The sequence below is a fragment of the Nipponia nippon genome, unplaced genomic scaffold (genome assembly GCF_047370975.1).
Source record: "Nipponia nippon isolate SJK-2023a ecotype South Korea unplaced genomic scaffold, ASM4737097v1 scaffold_55, whole genome shotgun sequence".
Taxonomy (NCBI): Eukaryota; Metazoa; Chordata; class Aves; order Pelecaniformes; family Threskiornithidae; genus Nipponia; species Nipponia nippon.
Window position 1 is genome coordinate 95,108 of NW_028262375.1, and position 20,492 is coordinate 115,599.

At 71.3% G+C, this 20,492-nt stretch overlaps 4 protein-coding genes across 8 annotated transcripts; 1 reads left to right on the forward strand and 3 right to left on the reverse strand.

Annotated features, from left to right (window-relative positions):
* Positions 1-1,439: 1,439 nt before the first annotated feature.
* Positions 1,440-9,448, reverse strand: GANAB (glucosidase II alpha subunit). 3 transcript variants are annotated; one of them, XM_087735313.1, is made up of 25 exons: positions 9,311-9,448; positions 7,447-7,551; positions 7,248-7,356; positions 6,761-6,888; positions 6,492-6,671; positions 6,090-6,155; positions 5,619-5,718; positions 5,412-5,496; positions 5,229-5,325; positions 4,968-5,148; positions 4,735-4,888; positions 4,420-4,655; positions 4,216-4,342; positions 4,055-4,134; positions 3,646-3,789; positions 3,449-3,545; positions 3,271-3,372; positions 2,946-3,189; positions 2,804-2,868; positions 2,599-2,675; positions 2,402-2,476; positions 2,187-2,300; positions 1,993-2,105; positions 1,813-1,913; positions 1,440-1,715 (listed from the first exon to the last, which is right to left on the reverse strand). In XM_087735313.1, the coding sequence occupies exons 1-25, from the start codon at positions 9,346-9,348 to the stop codon at positions 1,606-1,608; spliced, it is 2,928 nt and encodes a 975-aa protein (XP_087591439.1). In that variant the 5' UTR covers positions 9,349-9,448; the 3' UTR covers positions 1,440-1,605. The 3 variants fall into 3 exon arrangements, with proteins under 3 accessions (XP_087591439.1, XP_087591437.1, XP_087591438.1); XM_087735311.1 differs by lacking the exon at positions 9,311-9,448 and adding an exon at positions 7,793-7,854 and having other exon boundaries at positions 1,441-1,715; XM_087735312.1 differs by lacking the exons at positions 6,090-6,155; positions 9,311-9,448 and adding an exon at positions 7,793-7,854 and having other exon boundaries at positions 1,444-1,715.
* ZBTB3 (zinc finger and BTB domain containing 3) lies at positions 8,408-10,886 on the forward strand. The gene is made up of 2 exons (XM_087735326.1): positions 8,408-8,439; positions 9,171-10,886. The coding sequence occupies exon 2, from the start codon at positions 9,197-9,199 to the stop codon at positions 10,439-10,441; it is 1,245 nt and encodes a 414-aa protein (XP_087591452.1). The 5' UTR covers positions 8,408-8,439; positions 9,171-9,196; the 3' UTR covers positions 10,442-10,886.
* Positions 10,887-11,547: 661 nt separating this feature from the next.
* On the reverse strand, positions 11,548-15,148 carry RCE1 (Ras converting CAAX endopeptidase 1). Of its 3 annotated transcripts, XM_087735332.1 has the most exons (8): positions 14,894-15,147; positions 13,809-13,911; positions 13,635-13,718; positions 13,489-13,567; positions 13,014-13,181; positions 12,867-12,938; positions 11,970-12,032; positions 11,548-11,876 (listed from the first exon to the last, which is right to left on the reverse strand). In XM_087735332.1, exons 1-8 carry the CDS (start codon positions 15,106-15,108, stop codon positions 11,653-11,655), a joined length of 1,008 nt encoding a protein of 335 aa, XP_087591458.1. In that variant the 5' UTR covers positions 15,109-15,147; the 3' UTR covers positions 11,548-11,652. The 3 variants fall into 3 exon arrangements, with proteins under 3 accessions (XP_087591458.1, XP_087591459.1, XP_087591460.1); XM_087735333.1 differs by lacking the exon at positions 13,635-13,718 and having other exon boundaries at positions 14,894-15,148; XM_087735334.1 differs by lacking the exon at positions 13,014-13,181 and having other exon boundaries at positions 14,894-15,148.
* Positions 15,149-16,251: 1,103 nt separating this feature from the next.
* On the reverse strand, positions 16,252-17,775 carry TOP6BL (TOP6B like initiator of meiotic double strand breaks). Its single transcript, XM_087735301.1, has 6 exons — positions 17,755-17,775; positions 17,268-17,433; positions 17,063-17,194; positions 16,754-16,875; positions 16,550-16,660; positions 16,252-16,473 (listed from the first exon to the last, which is right to left on the reverse strand). Exons 1-6 carry the CDS (start codon positions 17,773-17,775, stop codon positions 16,252-16,254), a joined length of 774 nt encoding a protein of 257 aa, XP_087591427.1.
* Between the last annotated feature and the right edge of the window lie 2,717 nt (positions 17,776-20,492).

A 20,492-nucleotide genomic window follows, 5' to 3' on the forward strand; every position in this document is an offset into this window, starting at 1 on the left:
CAGTGCTCCCAGTCCCCCCCAGTCCCTCCAACACACCCTAGTGCTCCCCCTGGTCACCCAGCCACCTCCCAGTGTTCCCAGTCCTCCCCCCAGTACCTCCAACAGCCTCCCAACGCTCCCAGTCCCTCCAAAACAAACCCAGTGCTCCCCCCAGTACCTCCAACAATCCGCCAGTGCTCCCAGTTCCCTCAGTGCCTTCAACCCCCTCCCAGTGCTTTCCCCAGTCTCCTCCCCCAGTTCCTCCAACACATCCCCAGTGCTCCCAGTCCCCCCAACAGCCCGCCCCAGTCCCCCCAGTCCCTCCAACACACCCTAATGCTCCCCCCAGTCCCCCAGACGCCTCCCAGTGTTCCCAGTCCTCCCAGTGCTCCCCCCAGTGCCTCTAACAGCCTCCCAGTGCTCCCAGTCCTCCCCCGTCCCTCCAAAACATCCCCAGTGCTCCCAGTACCCCCCAGTCCCTCCAGAACAGCCCCAGTGCTCCCCCCAGTACCTCCAACAATCCGCCAGCGCTCCCAGTCCCCTCAGTGCCTTCAACCCCCTTCCCAGTGCTCCCAGTCCCCCCCAGTCCCTCCAAAACACCCCCGGTGCTCCTCCCAGTCCCCCCAACTCATCCCCAGTGCTCCCAGTCCCTCCAACACCCCCCCAGTGTTCCCAGTCCCCCCCAGTCCCTCCAACATACCCCAGTGCTCCCCCCAGTGCCTCCAGCCCCCTCCCAGTGCTCCCCCAGTGCCTCCAACACACCCCAGTGCTCCCAGTCCCCCCAGTAAAGGAGTGCGGACGTGGCGCTGTTGCCATGGCGACGGGGCCGGGACTCACCGCGGCGGGGCCGGGGCCGGAGGGGGAACCGGGGATGGACGGGGGCCGGACCGGGCCGCACCGGGCCCGCGGCTGGGACCGGAACCGGGGCCGGGACCGGTTCGGGGCCGCGAAGGCTCCGCCGGACCGGGCCGGGCCGGGCCGGGCCGGCACTTCCGGTCCGAGCCGCCACTTCCGGTCCGTTCCCAACCACGCTCCGGCCGCCACTTCCGGCGTCGGGTCCGCCCACGTGGGGTCCGGCTGCTGCCCGCGCCCCGGCTGCCGGGTTCCGGCCGCCCCCCCCCCCCCCCGCCAAACAGCAGTTTTTGGGGTTTTTTTTTGTTTTGTTTTTCCTTAGTTTTATTTGTCTTTTATCAAAACTCCGCGCGGGGCCGCCCCTCCCCCCCCCGTCCCCGCTCAGCCCCCCTCCCCCCCCGGCCCCACGTTGAGGGGGGGAGGGGGCTCCCCCCGATCCCCAGCTGACCCCCATTTGCTGGGGGGAGGGGGGAGAAAACGGGAGGGGGCAGGAAAAAGGGAGGGGGTGGGGGCACAACGGGGGCCGGGGGGGGCACGCAGAGCCTTGGTCCCCATCCCCCACCAGCCCAGCCCCTACCCCCACACGGGGGGGGGGGGAGAAGGGGGTCAGAGGCAGCGCCCCCCCCCCCAACAACCAGGGGGGACAAACCCCCGCTACAGCAGCCGAGGGGGCACGGGGGGGGGGGGGATCCCCTGCCCCCGGGGGGGGGTCCTGGGGGGCTGTGGGGGGGCCCGGGGGGGCCCCACCCCCGGCAGCAGCCCCCCCCCTCCGCATTATCGCAGGACGATGGCCCAGTCGGCGCCGATGCGGACCCCCGGCTTGCGCAGGGTGAGGACGGAGGTCTCGGCCTCGTGCTGGAAGTCGAGGCGGGTCTCGGGGCCATCTGGGGGAGGGGTAGAGGGGGTTTGGGGGGGGTTGTGGGGGTCTACCCCACCCCAGGACCCCCCCGGTCGTCCCCCCCCCCCGAGCCCCCTACTCACCCGCAGGACGGAGAACGACGGCGGCCGGTTTCCCCGTGCCCAGGATCACCACGCGCTCCAGCCAAGCCGGGGTGTCGAAGGAGCCCCGGGGGTCCGCAGAGCTGCGGGGAAGGAGATGGGGGGTCCGGGGGGGTCCAGGAGGGGCCCTGAGGGGGGGCCCGGGGGGGTTTGGGGGGGTACCTGGCCGTCAGCGTGTTGCCGGCGAAGGTGAATTGCCGGTGGAGGTAGCGCGCCTTCGTCTCGTAGTCAAAGCTCTGCCCGTCGTCCAGGAAGAGATCGCCCTCGGCCGTGCCCTGGGGGGGCAATGGCGGGGTTCAGGGGGGCTGGGGGCGGGGGCTGGGGAGCTTGGGGGGCCTCGGGGGGCCCACACTCACCTGGGGGCTGAGGGCCACGTAGAGGGTGAAGGGGTCCCCCCGCATGCACTCGGTGGAGCGGCGCACCCGCTCCTGCCGCGGCACCACCGTGCCGCCGCGCTGGAACACCGGCACCTGCAGGGGAGAAGGGGGGGGACAGAGGTGGGCCCAGACCCCCCAAAACCCCCCCAGAGCCCCCAAGACCCCCCAAAACACCCCCCATCCCCATCACCCACGCTGCTGATGGTCACTGGCACGTAGAGCGTCTGGGGCGCGTGGTGCTTCTGGTGGGAGGTGACGTCATACCAGACCTGGGGGTACCAAAATGCAGTTTTGGGGGGGGCGTGGGGGTCTGGACCCCCACAGCCCCCCCTCAAAGCCTGCAGAGCCCCCCCAAACCTGCAGAACCCCCACAGCCCCCTCCTCAGCTCACCTCTCCCTTCCCGGGCAGGTAGACCTGCACGCCCCGGGCGCCCTGCTCCGTCACGGGGTGCACCAGCAGCGCCCTGTCTGGGGAAATGGGGGGGGTCCTGGGTCAGCGCTGGGGTGGGGGGACCCCGGGTGGGGACGGGGGGGGCCCCTGAGGGGGTTGGGGACACCTCAGGGGTGGGGGGAACCCCGCGGGGAACCCCCCTCACCGATCATGTACTGGTCATCGATGGCGAAGGTGGCGGTGTCCTCGGGGTACTCCATCCAGAGCGGCCTGGGGGACGGCTGGGCGTCACGGACACAGGCGGGGGGGATTCTGGGGGACCCCCGGGGACCCCCGCGCCCGCTCACCTCATGACAGGCACCCCGCGGCGGTGGCTGTGGTAGAAAGCGGTGTACCAGTAAGGCAGGAGAGCGTAACGCTGACGGACGGCGGCGCGGATCAACGCCGCGTTCTCCTCCCCGAAAAGCCAGGGCTCGCGGCGCGCCGTGTCCAGGTGAGCGTGGGCGCGGAAAAAGGGCTGGAAAGCGCCCGCTTGGTACCACCGCACCAGCAGCTCCGCTTCGGGGTTCTTGAAGAAGCCCCCCACGTCCGCTGCGGGGGCAGGAGGGGCTCAGGGCGGCCCCGCACCGGCGCGCCGAGCTCCCCCCCGGCCCCGCTCCCGGCTTCGCTCACCGCCGCAGAAGGAGAGGCCGGCCAAACCGAAACTCAAGCACATGGGGATGGAAATCTTCAGGTGCTCCCACTCGGCCGTGTTGTCGCCCGTCCACACCGCGCCTGCGGGTGGGAGCGTCAAGTTGTGGGGGGCGCACACGGACGCGGGGGGGTCCCCGGTGCGGACCCCCGCCCTCACCGTAACGCTGGGAGCCGGCGAAGAAAGCGCGGCTCAGCACGAAGGGTCGGCGCTGCCCGCCCGAGCGCTGGATCTGCCCCTCGGCCGTCGCCATTTGCTGCGGGAAACGTGGGGAGGGGAGATGAAAAAAGGCTGCGAGAGACCCCCCCCCCCAGCGCGGGTGGGGGGCGCGGGGGCACCGGGGGGGCCGTGCTCACCACGTAGAGGCCGTAGAGGTTGTGGAGGTCGCGGTGTTCCCAGCCACCGTGGTGCACCGCGTCCTTGTGCATCGTCACCTCAGGGCCGCTGAAGACCGAGGGTTCGTTCATGTCGTTCCAGGTGAAGAGGGTCTCGGTCGAGCCCTGGGAGGGGGGCGAAAACGGCGAGGGAGGGGGGCGAAAACGGCGAGGGAGGGGAAAATGGGGGGCAGAGGGGTGGGGGGGGAACAACAGCTTGGGGGGGACACGAGCAGTTGGGGACGACGGCAATTTGAGAGCAAAAGGGCAACAAGGGGGAGGTGACGACAACTTGGGGGGGGTGACAGTGACTCTGGGGGGGCCGCACGCCTGCCGGGGGGGCTGTGGGTGATGTGGGGGGGCCACGCACCCCTCCGGGGGGGCTCCTTACCTCATACTGGTCGTAGGCGAACATGGAAGCCCACCACGCGCGCATCTCGGGGTTGCTGAAGTCGGGGTACGCGGCGGAGCCTGGGGACAGCAGAGGGGTCAGTGTGGTGGCCCCCCTCCGGCTCCCACTGGCCCCCCGCGCTGGCCCCCAGCCCCGCTCACCCGGCCAGCACCAGCCCTCGTAGTCGCTGCCGTCTTTCGTTTTGACGTAGAAGCCGCGGGAGCGCAGCTCGTTGTGGACGCGATACCCGCTGTCCACCTTGATGTGGGGATCCACGATGCTGACCATCTGGGGGGACGGACGGACAGACGTCAGCACCCGCGGGGGTCCTGCAGCCCCCCAACCCCTCGGCGGGGGTCCCCCACCTTGCGTTTCTTGGCGGCCAGGCGTTCCAGCATGGCGCGGGGCCGGGGGAATTTACTGGGATCCCACGTGAAGTAGCGTTTGCCGTCGGCGTGTTCGATATCCAGCCAGAGGACGTCGCAGGGGACGGCGTGTTCCTCGAAACCCCGCTCCACCGCCGCCACGTCCTCCTCGTCGTTGTAATTCCACCGGCTCTGGTGGTAACCCAAGGCGAAAAGGGGGGGCAGCGCCTGGGTGCCTGCGAGGGGGACAGCGGGGGCTCGGAGCGGGGTCCCCGGCCCCCCCCTCGCTCCCTGTTCGGCCGCCCCGCGGCGTACCGGTGAGGGCGGCGTACTGCCCCGTCACGGCGGCGGGCGCGGGGCCCAGCAACAAGAAAACGTCGACAATGCCGCTCTCCGACATCCAGCGCACGTCGGTCTGTGGCGTCTCCCCGCCGCCCTGCATGTAATCCAGCAGCTTCCCGAAAAGCGTCTGCGGGCGGGGAAGGGGCGTCAGGGCCCCCGCCGGGCCCCCCGCCAGGATCCCCCCTTCCTCACCGCCCGCCCCGCACCTTGCCGGCGGTGTTGGAGCTGATGTCCACCCAGGTTTCGGCGGCGTTGAGCCAAAAGATGCCGAGGGTTCGGCGAGCGCTGTGCGCCAGCAGGAGCGGGACGGAACCGTAAAGAGCCATGGGGTTGTAGAGCTCGTACTGGAAGACGTCCAGGTTGTAGAGGCGGTACGGGTCCCCCCCCCTGCGGGAGGCCAGGCGGGTCAGCGTCCCCCCCCGCGGTGCCACCGTCACCCCCCCCGTCTCGCCCTCCCCGCCGCTCACTCGGTGGTGCGGAGCCGCAGGCTTTCGGCGTGCTCGGGGATGCCGTAAACGTGCTCGAAGCCGGGCAGGGAGAAGTCCAGCCCCACCGAAGCGGGCCCTGCGGCGGAACGGGGAAGGCGGGGGATGAAACCGGGAGCCCCCACCCCGCCCCAGCCCCCCAGGCCGCCGCGGGACGGGCCTCACCGTTGGGTTTAGTGTCCGTGTGCGTCTTGAACGTCTCCTCCCAGGAGCCCGGCTCCTCCGCGGCCTCGGCCGTGGCCTCCGTGGGCTACGGGGCCGTCGCCGTTAGCGATGGGTGGGGAGAGGGGGCTCTCCCAAAGGAAAGGGGGGGCCCCATCTCCCTGCTGGCCCCCCAGCGCCTCGCCCGGAGGCCCCCTTTCCCCATAATACCTTCTCGCTCTGGTTGCCGGCGTCCTCCGTCCTGGCGGCGGCTTCCTCCTGCCCTTCGGCAGCCGCCCCCTCCTCCGCTGGGGGCTCCCTGGGGGTGTCCCTGCGGAAGGGGGGGGGATGGGGACGGTTACGGGCTGCCCTGGTCGCCGCAGGCAGGAGTCACGCACGCAGCAGTTTCGCAGAGGGGGACGGGGGGGGGGACACACAGGACACCCCGGCAGGCACTGGGACCCCGAAATGGGGAGAGCACCCCAAACCACCCCCCCCAGCTCGCTCGGGGTGGGGGGCAGCTCCTCGCTTCTCGGGGACGGCGACGGCCCCGGCTGCTCCTGTCCCCAGCTCCTCCCTCCCGCCAGGGCCTGCCTGGCCCGGGGGGCTACGGGGGGACGCCGGCCCGTGGCCGGGGCTCCCGCTGGGGGCCCAGGGAGGGGGCGGGGGGGGCAGAGACAGCAGCAGAAGCCACAGATTTACCTATGGAAAAGGGTCTTGATCTTATCCCACAAGCTACCGACCGAGCTACTAACTTTATCCGAGAAACTGGGGCGCGGGCATGGGGGGGAAGCGCAGCCAGAAACAGAAACACAGCGAGAGTCAGTGCGAGGAGCCGCCGGACAGACAGACGGACGCAGCCCCGGCCCGGCTCTCCCCCACCCCCCTTCTCCTTCCCCACGGGCTGCCCTCCCTCTCGGGGGGTCCTCGGAGCGCTGCCGTTCCCCCGCCCTTCCCCGGGGTTTACCTTCACCGGCGGGGAGCGGGGACAGCCGGGCCCCCCAAAATCCCCGGGGGGGTTTGTGGGTGCCCCGGGGAGGGGGGGAACACGGAGGGGGGCCGGTCCCACCCGCCCGCAGAGCCGCCCCCCGCCGCCGTACTCACGAGTCCCGGCGGCGGCGGAGGTGCTCGAAGAAGAGGAGGCCGCGAGCGTTGACGCTGCAGAGCAGCTCCCGGCCCTGCAGCAGATCCATACGGAACGGCTTCTCCGTCACCAGCAACCGGTGCCCCGAGGGGCCCAACGACAGCTCCAGGCTCCCCTCGTCCCGCCCCGTCACCGCCAGCCTGCCGGGAAAGCGGGTGGTGGGTGCTGAGAGCGGCTGCGCCCCCCCCCCCCCCCACGCCCCCCAACCCGGCGTTGCCCTGGCGCTCACCGCTCCACCGGCGGCTCCGCCACCAGCACATCCGGCACCTCGAACCGCGGCCGCAGCGGGTTCAGCTCCTTGATGCGGATGCGGCTCATGTTGCCCTGCAGCCCCCACAGCTCCAGCAGCAGCGGGACCTGGAGGGGACAGGGACAACGGCGTCAGCAGGACGGTGCCAGCCCCCCGTCCCCTCCCCGTCCCCCCATCCCCTTCCCCAGCCCCTGCGTCCCCCTCCCCGGGTCCTGGCTCTCCCATGCCCCCCTCCCTGGCCTCCATCCCCCTTTCCCCGGGCCCCCGGCCCCCTCCTCGGCCCCCCTGTCCTCTTCCCCAAGCACCTTGTCCCCCTCCCCAGCCCCTGGGTCCCCCACGTCCCCCTCCCTGGCCTCCACATCCCTTTCCCCGGCCCCCGGGTCCCCTGCGTCCCCTTCCCCGGCCCCCGGGTCCCCCTCTCCATCCCCCGGGTCCCCTGCGTCCCCTTCCCCGGCCCCGTACGCACCTTGGTGGCTTCATTAACGAGCTGTAGCCTGGCGGCGTCGGGCCCGAGCTGCAGGGACTCCAGGAGGGCTCGGTACGGCGAGTGCCCGGGCTGCAGGCCGCGCTGCCGCCTGCGGCGGGGACGGGGGGAAGCCTGAGCACCGGCCCGGGCCCGGCGGCCCCCCCCCCGGCCCCGGGACCCCCCCCCCCCCGGTACCCACCTGCAGAATCCGCTTTGCTCGCAGGTTTTGAAGTTGCTCCGGTCCACGGCCAGGGCGGCCCCGAGGCAAAGGGCGGCCCAGAGCAGCAGCGCCGCCGGCCGCCGCCTGCGGGGAGGGGAGCGGGGGGAACCGGTCGGGGCGAAGGGCAGGGCCGCGCCTCCGCCACGGCGGGGAAGGGGCCGGGGGGGGGCAGCGGGCCCGAGAGCCTGGCGGCGGGGGGCTCGGCCGCAGCCCGGGCCCGGGGGGGGGTCCCGCCGCGGTGGGGGGGGGTCCCGGGGTCCCGCCGGGGGCTGGGGGGGGGGGGGTCCCGGCCGCAGCGCCCCCCCCTCCCCCGCCACACGCTCACCTCCCCGGCGCCGCCGCCATCTTGGATCGCACTTGACCCTTCACCCCGCCCCTGGCCCCACGCCACCGCTTCCCATTGGCTGAAGGGAGCCCCGCCCAACCAACCCGCCCCCTCGGGCACGCCCCCACCTGGTTGCCGGGGAGACCGTAGCCCCGCCCCCTCCCTCCTGTGATTTGCGCGGGAGGGGATGAGAGATGGGACCTGGCGCCAATCAGAGCGCGAGGTAGGGAAGAGGCGGGGACACACGCGTAGGGGGGAAGGGCAGACCAATGACAGCGCGGAAAAGCTGAGTGACACATCTGAGCGCCCAATCAGAACTCCCCCCCGGCCCGGGCCCCCCCCCGCCGCTCTCTGAGGGCTTCCCCGGCAACGCCCCGCCCCCGTGGTCATGGCAACCACGGCCCTGACACCCGCGGCCCGCCTCTTCCGGGAGGGGCGGCCTCAGGAGCCAATCATCATCCCGCCGCCGTGAGTGGCGGGAGGCGCCGACCAATCAACATGCTCCGCTCACGCGCTTCGCCCCGGCTCTAATTTCAGCGGCAGGCGAGTGGGCCAATGGGAAGGGGAGAAGCCGGTAGGTGGGTGGGAGGGAGGAGGATGCCAATCAGCGCGGAGGGGGCGGGGCGTCGCCAGGCCGCTGCTTTGTGGTGAGCGGGGACGGGGGAGGCGCGGAACCGGGACGGGCCCCACCGGGGCTGAATGGGGCTGGACGGGGACGAACGGGGCTGAATGGGGCTGGACGGGGACGAACGGGGCTGAATGGGGCTGGACGGGCCCCACCGGGGCTGGACGGGGCTGAACGGGGCTGGATGGGCCCCACCGGGGCTGAACAGGGCTGAATGGGGCTGGACGGGCCCCACCGGGGCTGAATGGGGCTGGACGGGGACGAACGGGGCTGAATGGGGCTGGACGGGCCCCACCGGGGCTGGACGGGGCTGGACGGGGCTGGACGGGGCTGAATGGGCCCCACCGGGGCTAAACAGGGCTGAATGGGGCTGGACGGGCCCCACCGGGGCTGAATGGGGCTGGACGGGGACGAACGGGGCTGAATGGGGCTGGACGGGGACGAACGGGGCTGAATGGGGCTGGACGGGCCCCACCGGGGCTGGACGGGGCTGAATGGGGCTGGACAGGGCTGAATGGGCCCCACCGGGGCTGGACGGGGCTGAACGGGGCTGGATGGGGCTGGACGGGCCCCACCGGGGCTGGACGGGGCTGAATGGGGATGAACGGGGAGCCCACTGGGGCTGGACGGGGCTGAATGGGGCCCACTGGGGCTGAAGGGGGCTGAACAGGCCCTACCGGGGCTGGATGGCAGCGGCCCCCCGCGGCCCTGTCCCCGTCCAGGCCCTGCTGACCCCCCCCGTCCCCCCCGCAGGCCGGCAGAGCCCCCCCAGGGCCGCCATGGAGTTCCCCGAGCACAGCCGGCAGCTGCTGCGGGGGCTGCGAGAGCAACGGGCCCAAGGTTTCCTCTGCGACTGCACCGTGCTGGTGGGCAGCGCCCCCTTCCCCGCTCACCGGGCCGTCCTGGCCGCCTGCAGCGCTTTCTTCCACATGTGCTACGCCGAACGGTTGGACAGAGGCGACTTGGTTTGCCTGAACAGCGAGATCGTCACGCCGCCCGCCTTCGGGCTGCTGCTGGAGTTCATGTACGAGGGGCGGCTGGCGCTGGCCGCCACGCCGCTGGAGGACGTCCTGGCGGCCGCCAGTTACCTGCACATGAACGACGTCGTCAAGCTCTGCAAGAAGAAGCTGCAGGCGCGGGCGCCGGCCGAAGCCGACAGCACCAAACGGGAGGAGGAGGAGGAGGAGGACGCCCCCGGCAGCCCCCCGCTGCCCCCCGCCGCCCCCCAGCAGCGCCCGCCCAGCCCCGGGGGTCCCCTCCCGGCCCTCCCCGGCCCGGCCCCGCAGGCTGGGGGCGGCGAGGAGCCGGGCGCGCTCCCCCCCGAGCCGCCGGTGCCTCGCGTGGACGTGGCCGACACCACGCAGCCCGGCATGGAGGGCGAGTGGCCCCGCGCCGCCCCGCCGGAGCTCCCCCTCCCCAGCCCCAGCAGCTCGACGGAGGCCGCCCCCAGCGCCGCCTTCCCCGGGGGCGAGCTGCCCGCCCCGGGGGGGCTCTGCGCCGGGCCCTGGCCGCCCGCCGCCCCCGGGGGGCTGCTGCCCGCCGCCGCCGCCGCCGCCGTCAAGGTGGAGGCCATCGTCATCTCCGACGAGGAGCCCGAAGCGGGCGCCCGCCGCCCCGCCGGCCTCTTCCCGGGGCCGTCCCGCGCCCCGCGGCCCGCGGCCTTCGGGGAGGCGGCGGGGGAGCCGCTGGCCTTCGGGCTGCCGGCGCTGCGGGAGCCGCTGTTCCTGCCGCCGCTGGAGGGGCGCGGGGGCTTCGGGCTTTTCACCGAGGAGGCTCCGACCTGTCCCACCTGCGGGAAAACCTTCTCCTGCTCCTACACCCTGCGCCGCCACGCCACCGTGCACACGCGGGAGCGGCCCTACGAGTGTCGCCATTGCCTGCGCAGCTACACCCAGTCCGGGGACCTCTACCGCCACATCCGCAAGGCCCACAGCCACGGGCCGCCCACCCGCGGCGGCGGCGGCGGCGGCGGCGGCGGCGGCGCCCACGCCGAGCACGATCGGGACTGCGAGAACCCGCCCTAAGCGGGGACGGGGCGGCGGAGCCGGCGGGCGGCAGGACCCGGGGGCGCCGGGAGGGGCGGGGCTTTGCGGCGCGGAGGGCGTGGCCCGCGGCGCGGGGGGGCGTGGCCGGAGCGGGTGTACGGCGGTCACGTCAGGGAATAAAGCGCCGCTGGAAAGGAGCGGTGGGTGGTCCCTAAAGGGGGGGCGTGGCTCGGGATAGCCACGCCCACGCGGCACTCCCATTGGCTCTCCCGCCGCCGCCGCCAGCGCACCTGCTCGGTCGGAGTGGCGCCCCCTGGCGGACGGGAGGAGCTCGGGCAACCCCAGTCCCGTCCCAGTCTGAACAGGGCCCAATCCCAGTCAATCCCAGTCCCAATCCCGGCAGGCCCCAGTCCCCCCACTTGCTCCCACCCCACTCCCTCCCAGTCTGTCCCACTCCCTCCCAGTCCCATCCCATCCATCCCAGTCTGTCCTTCTCCCTCCCAGTCCTGTCCCAATATGTCCCAGTCTGTCCCACTCCCTCCCAGTCCTGTCCCAGTCTGTCCCACTCCCATCCCAGTATGTCCCAGTCTCTCCCAGTCCCATCCCAGTCCATCCCACTGCCTCCCAGTCCTGTCCCAGTCTGTCCCATCCTAGTCCCCGTCTGTCCCACTCCCATCCCAGTGTGTCCCAGTCTCTCCCAGTCCCATCCCACTCCCTCCCAGTCCTGTCCCCGTCTGTCCCATCCTAGTCCCCATCTGTCCCTCTCCCTCCCAGTCCCATCCTACTCCTTCCCAGTGTGTCCCAGTCCCTCCTAGTCCTGTCCCAGTCTGTCTCACTCCCTCCCAGTCCCATCCCACTCCCTTCCAGTCCTGTCCCAATCTGTCCTACTCCCTCCCAGTCCCATCCCACTCCCTCCCAGTACGTCCCAGTCCTGTCCAGTCCCATCCCACTCCCTCCCAGTAGGTCCCAGTCCCTCCCAGTCCCATCCCCGTCCCTCACAGCATGTCCCACTCCCTCCCAGTATGTCCCAGTCCCTCCCAGTCCTGTCCAGTCCCATCCCATTCCCTCGCAGTGGGTCCCACTCCCTCCCAGTCCCATCCCACTCCCTCCCAGCGCGTCCCAGTCCCTCCCAGCCCAGCCGCACCAAGCCTTAAAGCACTTTAATCACAAAAATAGAGCTCTGTCCGGCGGCACCTATAAAAAGGGGGGGTCGGGGGGTGGGGGGCCGGGGCGGGCGCCCCGCACCCGGGTCAGGAGCAGGCGGGGGGGGCCCCCGGGCGGGGGGCGCAGGCCGGGGCCCCCCCGAAGAAGGCGGGCTCGGTGAGGGGGTGGAGGAGGAGGAGGAAGAGCAGGACCCCCAGCAGGTAACAGGGGAGCAGGGCGCGGCGGCGGGGGTGCTCCCAGGCCGCCCCCACCGCCGGGAACCCCATCGAGTTGCAGAAGGAGTGACACAGCACCGGGCCCGCCAGGTGGCCTGCGGGACGGACGGACAGACACAGCGGGATTGGCGTGGCCGAGCGTCGGCCCCCCCCCCGCCCCGGCCCCCCCAGCCCCGAAGGCGCCCCACCTGTCCTGAGGAAGATGAAGGCCGTGTAGGCGCCGAAGACGGCCGTGTAGGAGAACTGGAACGCTGCGGGGGAGAGGGGCGGCTGAGAACCCCAAATCCCCCCCCGCCACCCCAAATCCTGCCCCCACCACCCCAAATCCCCCCCAGGCACCCCAAATCCTGCCCCCAGGCACCCCAAATCCCCCCCAGGCACCCCAAATCCCCCCCAGGCACCCCAAGTCTTGCCCCCGCCACCCCAAATCCCCCCCCAGGCACCCCAAATCCTGCCCCCGCCACCCCAAATCCCCCCAGGCACCCCAAGTCCCCCCCGCACCCCAAGTCCTGTCCCTAACACCCCAAGTCCCCCCCAGGCACCCCAAGTCCTGCCCCCGCCACCCCAAATCCCGCCCCAGGCACCCCAAATTGCCCTCAGAAACCCAAATGCCCCCCAGACACCCCATATTGCCCTGAGGACCCCAAATCCCCCCAGAAACCATGTATCCCCCCCGGACTCCCCACACCACCCCAGACACCCCCAATCCCACCCCCAGACACCCCAAATTTCTCCCCAGACACCCCAAATGTCCCCTAAGCACCCTACACCACACCCCCCCCGGGCACCCCAGCCTGCCCCAAAGACTCCGTACCCCCCCAAGCACCCCATAGCCCCCCCAGACACCCTTTATCCCCCCCGGGCACCCCACCCCACCCTACAGACCCCAAATTCCCCCCAACACCCCAAATTGTCCTGAGAACCCCAAATCCCCCTTCAGACACTCCGTATGTCCTTTAAGCACCCCATCCTCCCCCCAAGCACCCTACAGACCCCCTCCTCACCCTGAATCCCCCTTGGGTCCCCCCCCCAGCACCCCAAGGCCCCCCCAGCCACCCCGTAGCCCCCCCGGCCACCGGCGGTACCTGCCGACATGAAGATGCTGCCGACGGAGCCCTGCCGGAACCGGAGCTGCTCGATAACGTGGTGGAAGTGGGCTGGGGGGGCGAGAAAGGAGCCGTCAGGGTGGGTTTGGGGGTCCCCGGGGGGGTCCCGGGGGGGCCCGCACTCACCCACGCCGAAGAAGAGGGGGCAGGCGAGGACGGCGGGGCCGGGGCCGGTGCAGGGCACCAGCATGGGCAGCATGCAGGCGCGGAAAACCAGCTCCTCCGTCAGCGGGGCCACCACTTGGTTCCGCAGCCAGCGGACGTCGCCCAGGCACAACGCCCAGAAACGGGGGTCTGCGGGAGAGAGCGGGGGGGGCACGGCCGCACCCCGAAACCCGCCGTCGCTGACCCCAAAACCCGCCGCCCCCGCTCGCGTTCCCCTGGCCCAACAGGCCCCCCCCAAAACCCACCTCCGCCGCCCCCAAACTCGCCATTAAGCCACTCAAATCCCCAAGCACCCCCCGAAACCCGCCACGGCCCCTTACCGCCCCCCCAAAACCCGCCGCTGCCCCCCAAAACCCCCACCCCGTTATCCGCCACCTTACTTAGGACCCCGCACCCGCTGGCCCCCGGCCCCCCCCGAGTCGCGTCCCCCCCTCACCGAAAGCCACCCGGACGCCGTCGAGCCAGCGCCAGGGACAGTCCATGGAGAGCTGGATGAGGGGTCCCAGGAAGAGAATCTGGGGGGCGAGGGGGGGTCAGGGGGGCCGGAGGAGCGCGGCGCCCCCTCCCCAGCCCCACACCTACCATGGTGAGCAGCAGCGGCAGGAGCGTGGCCGGCACCAGCCCCTCCAGGCGCAGCCCCAGCAGCGCCGGCAGCGGGGTGTCCGGCTGCGGGGAGGAGAGGGGGGGTCAGCAGCGCTTGGGGTGTCCGTCCTGTGTCCCGTCCCCCCCCCAAACTGGGGTCCCCCCCCACCTCACCTTGATGCCCGTCAGCTCCTTCCACAGCCAGACGAAGGCCGGGGAGAGCCCCGAGACCACCAGGACGCTGGTGAAACGTCGCTTGATGACGGAGGGGTGGTCCCTGCGGCCGGGGGGGTCAGTGCGGGGTGGGGGGGCTGCCCCTGACAGCACCCCCACCCCACAGGCACCGAGGAGCTCCCCTGGGACCCCACAGCCCCCCTTATGTACTCTATAAGCCCCCAGTACCCTCAACGCACCCCAGACCCCCCAGGTACCCTATAAGCCCCGCCAGGACCCCCCCCACTTCCTCCAGGTACCCTACAGACCCCCCAGGCCCCCCCCAGGTACCCTATAGACCCTTCAGACCTCCCACAGGTACCCTATAGACTTCTCCAGACACCCCCAGCCATGCTACAGACCCCCCTAGGTACCCTAAAGACTCCCCCAAGTACTGTTTAGATCCTCCAGACCCCCCGTGGGTACCCTCCAGACCCCCCCAGGTACCCTATAGATCCCCCCAGGTACCCTATAGACCCCTCAGACCCCCCGGGTACCCTATAGATCCCCCCAGGTACTCTATAGACCCCTCAGACCCCCCAGGTACCCTATAGATCCCCCCAGGTACTCTCCAGACCCTCCCAGGTACGTTATAGACCCCCCAGGTACCCTCCAGATCCTACAGGTAACCTATAGATCCCCCCAGGTACCCCCCAGACCACCCCAGGTACCCTATAGACCCCCCAGGTACTCTCCAGACCCTCCCATGTACCTTATAAACCCCCCAGGTACCCTCCAGATCCTACAGATACCCTATAGATCCCCCCAGGTACCCTCCAGGCCCCCCAGGTACCCTATAGCCCCCCCAGGCACACTATAGATCCCCCCAGACTACCCAGGTACCCCCCAGACCCTCCCAGGTACCCTACAGACCCCCCCAGGTACCCTATAGATGCCCCCAGGTACCCTATAGACGCCCCCAGGTACCCTCCAGGCCCCCCAGGTACCCTACAGACCCCCCAGGTACCCTATAGATCCCCCCAGGTACCCCCCCAGACCCCCAGGTACCCCCCCAGACCCCCCCGCTGCCCCCCAGCGCCCCGTACCGCGGCAGGGGGCTGCCCCAGACGTAGAGGCTGCCGACGTAGGAGCAGGCCAGGCTGAGGCAGGCCAGCACGGCGGCCCAGCAAGGCCCGGGGCCGGCGGCGGGGGCCGGACCCGCTCCCGGTGCCGCTCCCGCTCCCGCTCCCGCTGCCGGCCCGGCGCGACCCGGAGCGGCCACGGCCCAGGGCGAACCGCCCGCCGCCTCCGACACCGCCATGGCGCCGCGGGGCGGGGCCGGGGGCGGGGCCGGGCGCCCGGGGGCGGGGCCAGGCGTCGCGGGCGCGGTAGTGTCTGGAGAGGGGCGGTGAAAGGGGCGGGGCCAGGCGCGGTGGGGCGGTGAAAGGGGCGGAGCCCAAGAACGGAAGGCGGGATCAGGAGTCGAGGGGGCGGGGCCAGGCGCTGCGGGCGCGGTACGGTCTGGAGGGGGTTGGTGAAAGGGGCGTGGTCAGGAACTGGGGGCGTGGCCCGGAGTAGAGGGGCGGGGCCATACGCTGCGGGGTCGGGAAAGGGGCGGGGTCTGGAGCGGAGGGGCGGGGCCAGGAGCCGAGGAGGCGGGGCGAGGAGATGGGAATTGGGTGGGGAAGGGGGTTGGAGCTGGTGGGGTTACTGGGATGGGGAACTGGGACCGACTGGGGGAACTGGGACCGACTGGGGGAACCGGGACTGACTGGGAGAACCGGGACCAACTGGGGCAACTGGGACCGACTGGGAGAACTGGGACTGACTAGGGGAACCAGGAATGACTGGGGGGACTGGGTCCAATGAGGGAAACTGGGACTGACTGGGAGAACTGGGACCATCTGGGAGAACTGGGACTGACTAGGGGAACCAGGACCAACTGGGGGAACTGGGACCAATGGGGGAACTGGGACCTATGTGGGAATTTGGACCAACTGGCACAACTGGGACTAACTGGGGGAACCGGGACTGACTGGGAGAACTGGGACCAACTGGGGAAACTGGGACCATCTGGGGAAACTGGGACTGACTGGGGGAACTGGAACCAATGGGGGAACCGATACCAACTGGGGGAACTGGGACCAACTGGGGGAATCAAGACCAACCAAGGGAACTGGGTCCAATGAGGGAAACTGGGACTGACTGGGTGAACTGGGACTGACTAGAGGAACAAATACCAACTGGGGGAACTGGGACTGACTGGGAGAACTGGGACCATCTGGAGGAACTGGGACCAACTGGAGGAACTGGGACCGACTGGGGGAACTGGGACCGACTGGGGGAACTGGGCTGTGGGTGCCAGTCCCAGGCGCTGCCAGGACCAGCTGGGACCAAGTAAACTGGGTGAACTGGTTGAACTGGGTCGGCACGGGGACTCCCATCCCTCAGGCCGTCCCCTGCGTTACCCCACCTGCCCCTCGCTGCCTTCCTCCTCCTCCTCCTCCTCCTGCCGCCGTCCCCTCCGCGGACGGGGCCCCCCCGTCCCGCCCCGTCCCTTGCCGCGCCTGGCGTCCCCCGCCGCCGCGCCGGGGGTCTCGCAGGAGGCGCAGGGCACCAAGCGCCGGTGGGCGACCTCGGCCAAGCTCCGCCGAGCGGCCGCCGCCAGCGCCGGGGTGTCCCCGACCTGCGGGGACAGGGGGGAAGGTGGGGAGGGGTGAAACCCCCACCCCCCACCCCCAGCTTTTGGGGTCCCCCCGCACCTGCATGGCGCGCAGGCAGGCCCGGCGGAAGCGGGCGCTGGTGCTGCCGGCCACCACGGCCGTCACCGCGTCCAGCGCGACGGGCAGTGACCGTGCCAGCCGCTCCTGGCCCTGCGGGGTGGGACAAAATTGGGGGGGGGGGGGGGGGGGTCAGGGTGCGCCGGTGGCCCCCACCCGCACCCCGCTCCCGATGCCGGTGCCCACCGCGTGCCGGCGGCGCAGCTCCTCCAGCGCGGGGTGGACGAGGGTGCGGAGGCCGCGGGCCAGCGCCGGGCGGCTGCTCAGCAGCGTCTGGTCCAGGTGGGCCAGCAGCAGGCGGCGGGTGACTGGGGAGGGTGGCCATCACCGCGGGGGGGGGGGGGGGCAGGGGACGGTTGGGGACGTCCCTGGGCTACAGGGACACCCCCAGGCCACAGGGACACCCCCAGACCATGGGGACACCCCCAGGCCATGGGTGGGGACACCTCTGGACCCCAGGGCCACCCCCCCAAACCGCAGGGCCACCCCACGCACCGGCGTCGTACACCTGGAAGGGATCCTCGTGGCGGAGGAAGAGGAAGAGCAGGAGGGTCTGGGGGCGAGGGTCCCCCTCCGCGCCGCCCGCCGCCCGCCGCACCGCGTAGGTGGCATCGGGGGTCACCGGCTCTGCGGGGACAAGACGGGGCGCTGGGGGTGCTGCTGCCGGCGGGTCCCCCCGCCGCCCCGCAGCCCCCCGCACCTTCCTCGCCCTCCGGTTGGGCGACGGGGGTCGCGGCGAAGCCGAATCGCTCCCAGTCCGCCAGCCAGGAGGGATCCTGGAAGAGCCGCGGCCGCGGCGGCGTGGCCGGTAGCCCCGCCGGGTCATAGAGGAACAAGTGGCCAAGGTCAAGGACAACGGCCTGCTCCTGTGCGTCCCCCCCCGCCGGGGACCCCCGGGACCCCGGGATATGGCGACGGCGGCGAGGCGGGTGGGCAGGTTGGGCGCCGGGCGGAGGCAGGGGCAGAAGGCGGCGGCGGGGAGGACGCGGAGCTCCCCCCCCAGCCCCGCGGCGGCGGCGGGCGGGGGGACGCGCAGCCGGACGGGGGGTCCCGGCGCGGGGTGGATGCGGCTGCAGGGGGGGGCACCCCCGGCGGGCGCCGGCCTGGAGACGGGGAGAGGTGGGGGAGGCAGGGGCCGCGGCCACCGGCCCCTGGGGTGCTCAGCACCCCGACCCTGTCCCCATCACAGGCCCGCCGACCCCCGGCATCCCCATCCCTGTCCCCGTCCCGTCCCCGTCCCCGTCCCCATCCTGTCCCTGTCCCTGTCCCCATCCCTGTCCCCATCCCCATCTCGTCCCTGTCCCCATCCCCGTCCCATCCCTGTCCCCATCCCTGTCCCCATCCCGTCCCCATCCTGTCCCCATCCCGTCCCTGTCCCTGTCCCCATCACCATCTCTGTCCCCATCCCTGTCCCCATCCCATCCCTGTCCCTGTCCCCATCACCGTCTCTGTCCCCATCCCTGTCCCCATCCTGTCCCCATCCCATCCCTGTCCCTTCCCCATCCTGTCCCTGTCCCCATCCCCATCCCGTCCCCATCCCCATCCTGTCCCTATCCCCGTCCCATCCCCATCCCTGTCCCTGTTCCTGTCCCCATCCCCATCTTGTCCCTGTCCCCATCCCCGTCCCATCCCTGTCCCTGTCCCCATCCCATCCCCATCCTTGTCCCCATCCCTGTCCGCATCCCATCCCTGTCCCCATCCCTGTCCTTGTCCTCATCCTGTCCTGTCCCCATCCCATCCCTGTCCCCATCCTCATCTCTGTCCCCATCCTGTCCCTGTCCCCATCCCTATCCCGTCCCTGTCCCCATCTCATCCCTGTCCCTGTCCCTGTCCCCATCCCATCCCTGTCCCTGTCCCCATCCTGTCCCTGTCCCCATCTCATCCCTGTCCCTGTCCCCATCCCATCTTCATCCCTGTCCCCATCCCATCCCTGTCCCCATCCTGTCCCCATCCCGTCCCTGTCCCTGCCCTACGGTGCAAAGTGCCGGCTCTGGACCCGCAGCCGCGCTCCTGCCAGCGCCGCGGCGCTCTCTGGGCTGCGGGACACGGGGACGGGGCTGGCACCGGGCTGGGACCCCCCGTGTCCCCGTCCCCTGTCCCCGTCCCTGAGAGGGACGAGCCACCGGGTGTGGGGTGTCCCTGGGGCAGGGGGGTCCCCTGGGTGTCCCCACGGTGGGGGTGTCCCTGGGGTGGGTGCTGTCCCCAAGGCGGGGGTGTCCCCAGGGCAGGGGTGTCCCCACGGTGGGGGTGTCCCCGGGGTGGGTGCTGTCCCCAAGGCAGGGGTGTCCCCAAGGTGGGGGTGTCCCCGGGGTAGGGGTGTCCCCAGGGCGAGGGGTGTCCCCTGGGTGTCCCCACGGTGGGGGTGTCCCCGGGGTGGGTGCTGTCCCCAAGGTGGGGGGTGTCCCCAGGGCGAGGGGTGTCCCCTGGGTGTCCCCAAGGCGGGGGTGTCCCCGGGGTGGGGGTGTCCCCGGGGTAGGGGTGTCCCCAGGGCGAGGGGTGTCCCCTGGGTGTCCCCACGGTGGGGGTGTCCCCGGGGTGGGTGCTGTCCCCAAGGTGGGGGGTGTCCCCAGGGCGAGGGGTGTCCCCTGGGTGTCCCCAAGGCGGGGGTGTCCCCGGGGTAGGGGTGTCCCCAGGGCGAGGGGTGTCCCCTGGGTGTCCCCACGGTGGGGGTGTCCCCGGGGTGGGCGCTGTCCCCAAGGCGGGGGTGTCCCCGGGGGGCTCACCCGTAGGCGTGCGAGGCCACGGCTCCGTCCACGCTTACGCAGAAGTGAAACTCGACCTGGGGGGAGGCGGGGGTCAGCGCGGGGACCCCCCCACCCATGGGTGCACCCCGGTGTCCCCCCCGTCCCCGCCGCGGTGACGGTACCTCGGGGTGCACCAGGCTGGTCTTGTGCAGGAACTGCCGCAGCGAGAGACAGGCGGGCGCCAGCGAGCCGGGGCGGGGGCTGAGCTGGGGGGAGCGGCGTCCCCAAGGGACTGGGACCAGTTTGGGGGACCAGCCCAGCCCCGCCATGGGACTAAGACCAGTTTGGGGGACCAACCCAGCCCCACCAAGGGACTGGAACCAGTTTGACGGACTAATCGAACCCCCACCAAGGGACTGGGACCAGCTTGGGGGACCATTCTAATGCCACCAAGGGACTGGGACCAGTTTGGGGGACCATTCCAACCCCAGCCAACAGACTCGGACCAGTTTGGGGGACCATTCCATCCCCACCAAGGGACTGGAACCAGTTTGACGGACTAATCGAACCCCCACCAAGGGACTGAGACCAGTTTGGGGGACAAACCCAGCCCCAGCCAACAGACTGGGACCAGTTTGGGGGACCACTGCATCCCCACTAAGGGACTAGGACCAGTTTGGGTGTCCAACCCAGCCCTGCCATAGGACTGGGACCAGTTTGGGGGACAAACCCAGCCCTGGCAAGGGACTGGGACAGTTTGGGGGACCAGCCCAGCCCCAGCCAACAGACTGGGACCAGTTTGGGGGACCACTGCATCCCCGCCAAGGGACTGGGACCAGTTTGGGGGACCAGACCAGCCCCACTAAGGGACTAGGACCAGTTTGGGTGTCCAACCCAGCCCTGCCATAGGACTGGGACCAGTTTGGGGGACAAACCCAGCCCTGGCAAGGGACTGGGACCAGTTTGGGGGACCAACCCAGCCCCAGCCAATAGACTGGGACCAGTTTGGGGGACCATTCTAACCCCACCAAGGGACTGGGACCAGTTTGGGGGACCAACCCAGCCCCAACCAACAGACTCAGACCAGTCCGGGGGACCATTCCAACCCCACCAAGGGACTGGGACCAGTTTGGGGGACCAGCCCAGCCCCGCCATGGGACTAAGACCAGTTTGGGGGACAAACCCAGCGCTGTCAAGGGACTGGGACCAGTTTGGGGGACCATTCCAACCCCACCAAGGAA

Excerpts from the sequence above, each read along its gene's own strand:
- TOP6BL (XM_087735301.1), bottom strand. The coding sequence starts at position 17,775 with ATGCCGGGGGTCGGCGGGCCT. Across the intron at positions 17,434-17,754 it reads TGCCGGGGGTCGGCGGGCCT|GAGCAGGCCGTTGTCCTTGA; the intron begins GTGATGGGGACA and ends GGGGACGCACAG. Across the intron at positions 16,876-17,062 it reads CTTCCAGGTGTACGACGCCG|TCACCCGCCGCCTGCTGCTG; the intron begins GTGCGTGGGGTG and ends CACCCTCCCCAG.
- GANAB (XM_087735313.1), bottom strand. The coding sequence starts at position 9,348 with ATGTGGAAGAAAGCGCTGCAGGCGGCCAGGACGGCCCG. Across the intron at positions 6,156-6,491 it reads CTCCGCCGCCGCCGGGACTC|TTTCTCGGATAAAGTTAGTA; the intron begins GTGAGTACGGCG and ends CCCGCGCCCCAG. Across the intron at positions 2,477-2,598 it reads ACCTGCCCGGGAAGGGAGAG|GTCTGGTATGACGTCACCTC; the intron begins GTGAGCTGAGGA and ends TGGTACCCCCAG.
- ZBTB3 (XM_087735326.1), top strand. The coding sequence starts at position 9,197 with ATGGAGTTCCCCGAGCACAGCCGGCAGCTGCTGCGGGGGCTGCGAGAG.
- RCE1 (XM_087735332.1), bottom strand. The coding sequence starts at position 15,108 with ATGGCGGTGTCGGAGGCGGCGGGCGGTTCGCCCTGGGCCGTGGCCGCT. Across the intron at positions 13,182-13,488 it reads CGGCGTCCGGGTGGCTTTCG|ACCCCCGTTTCTGGGCGTTG; the intron begins GTGAGGGGGGGA and ends TCTCTCCCGCAG. Across the intron at positions 12,033-12,866 it reads CAGCATCTTCATGTCGGCAG|CGTTCCAGTTCTCCTACACG; the intron begins GTACCGCCGGTG and ends TCTCCCCCGCAG.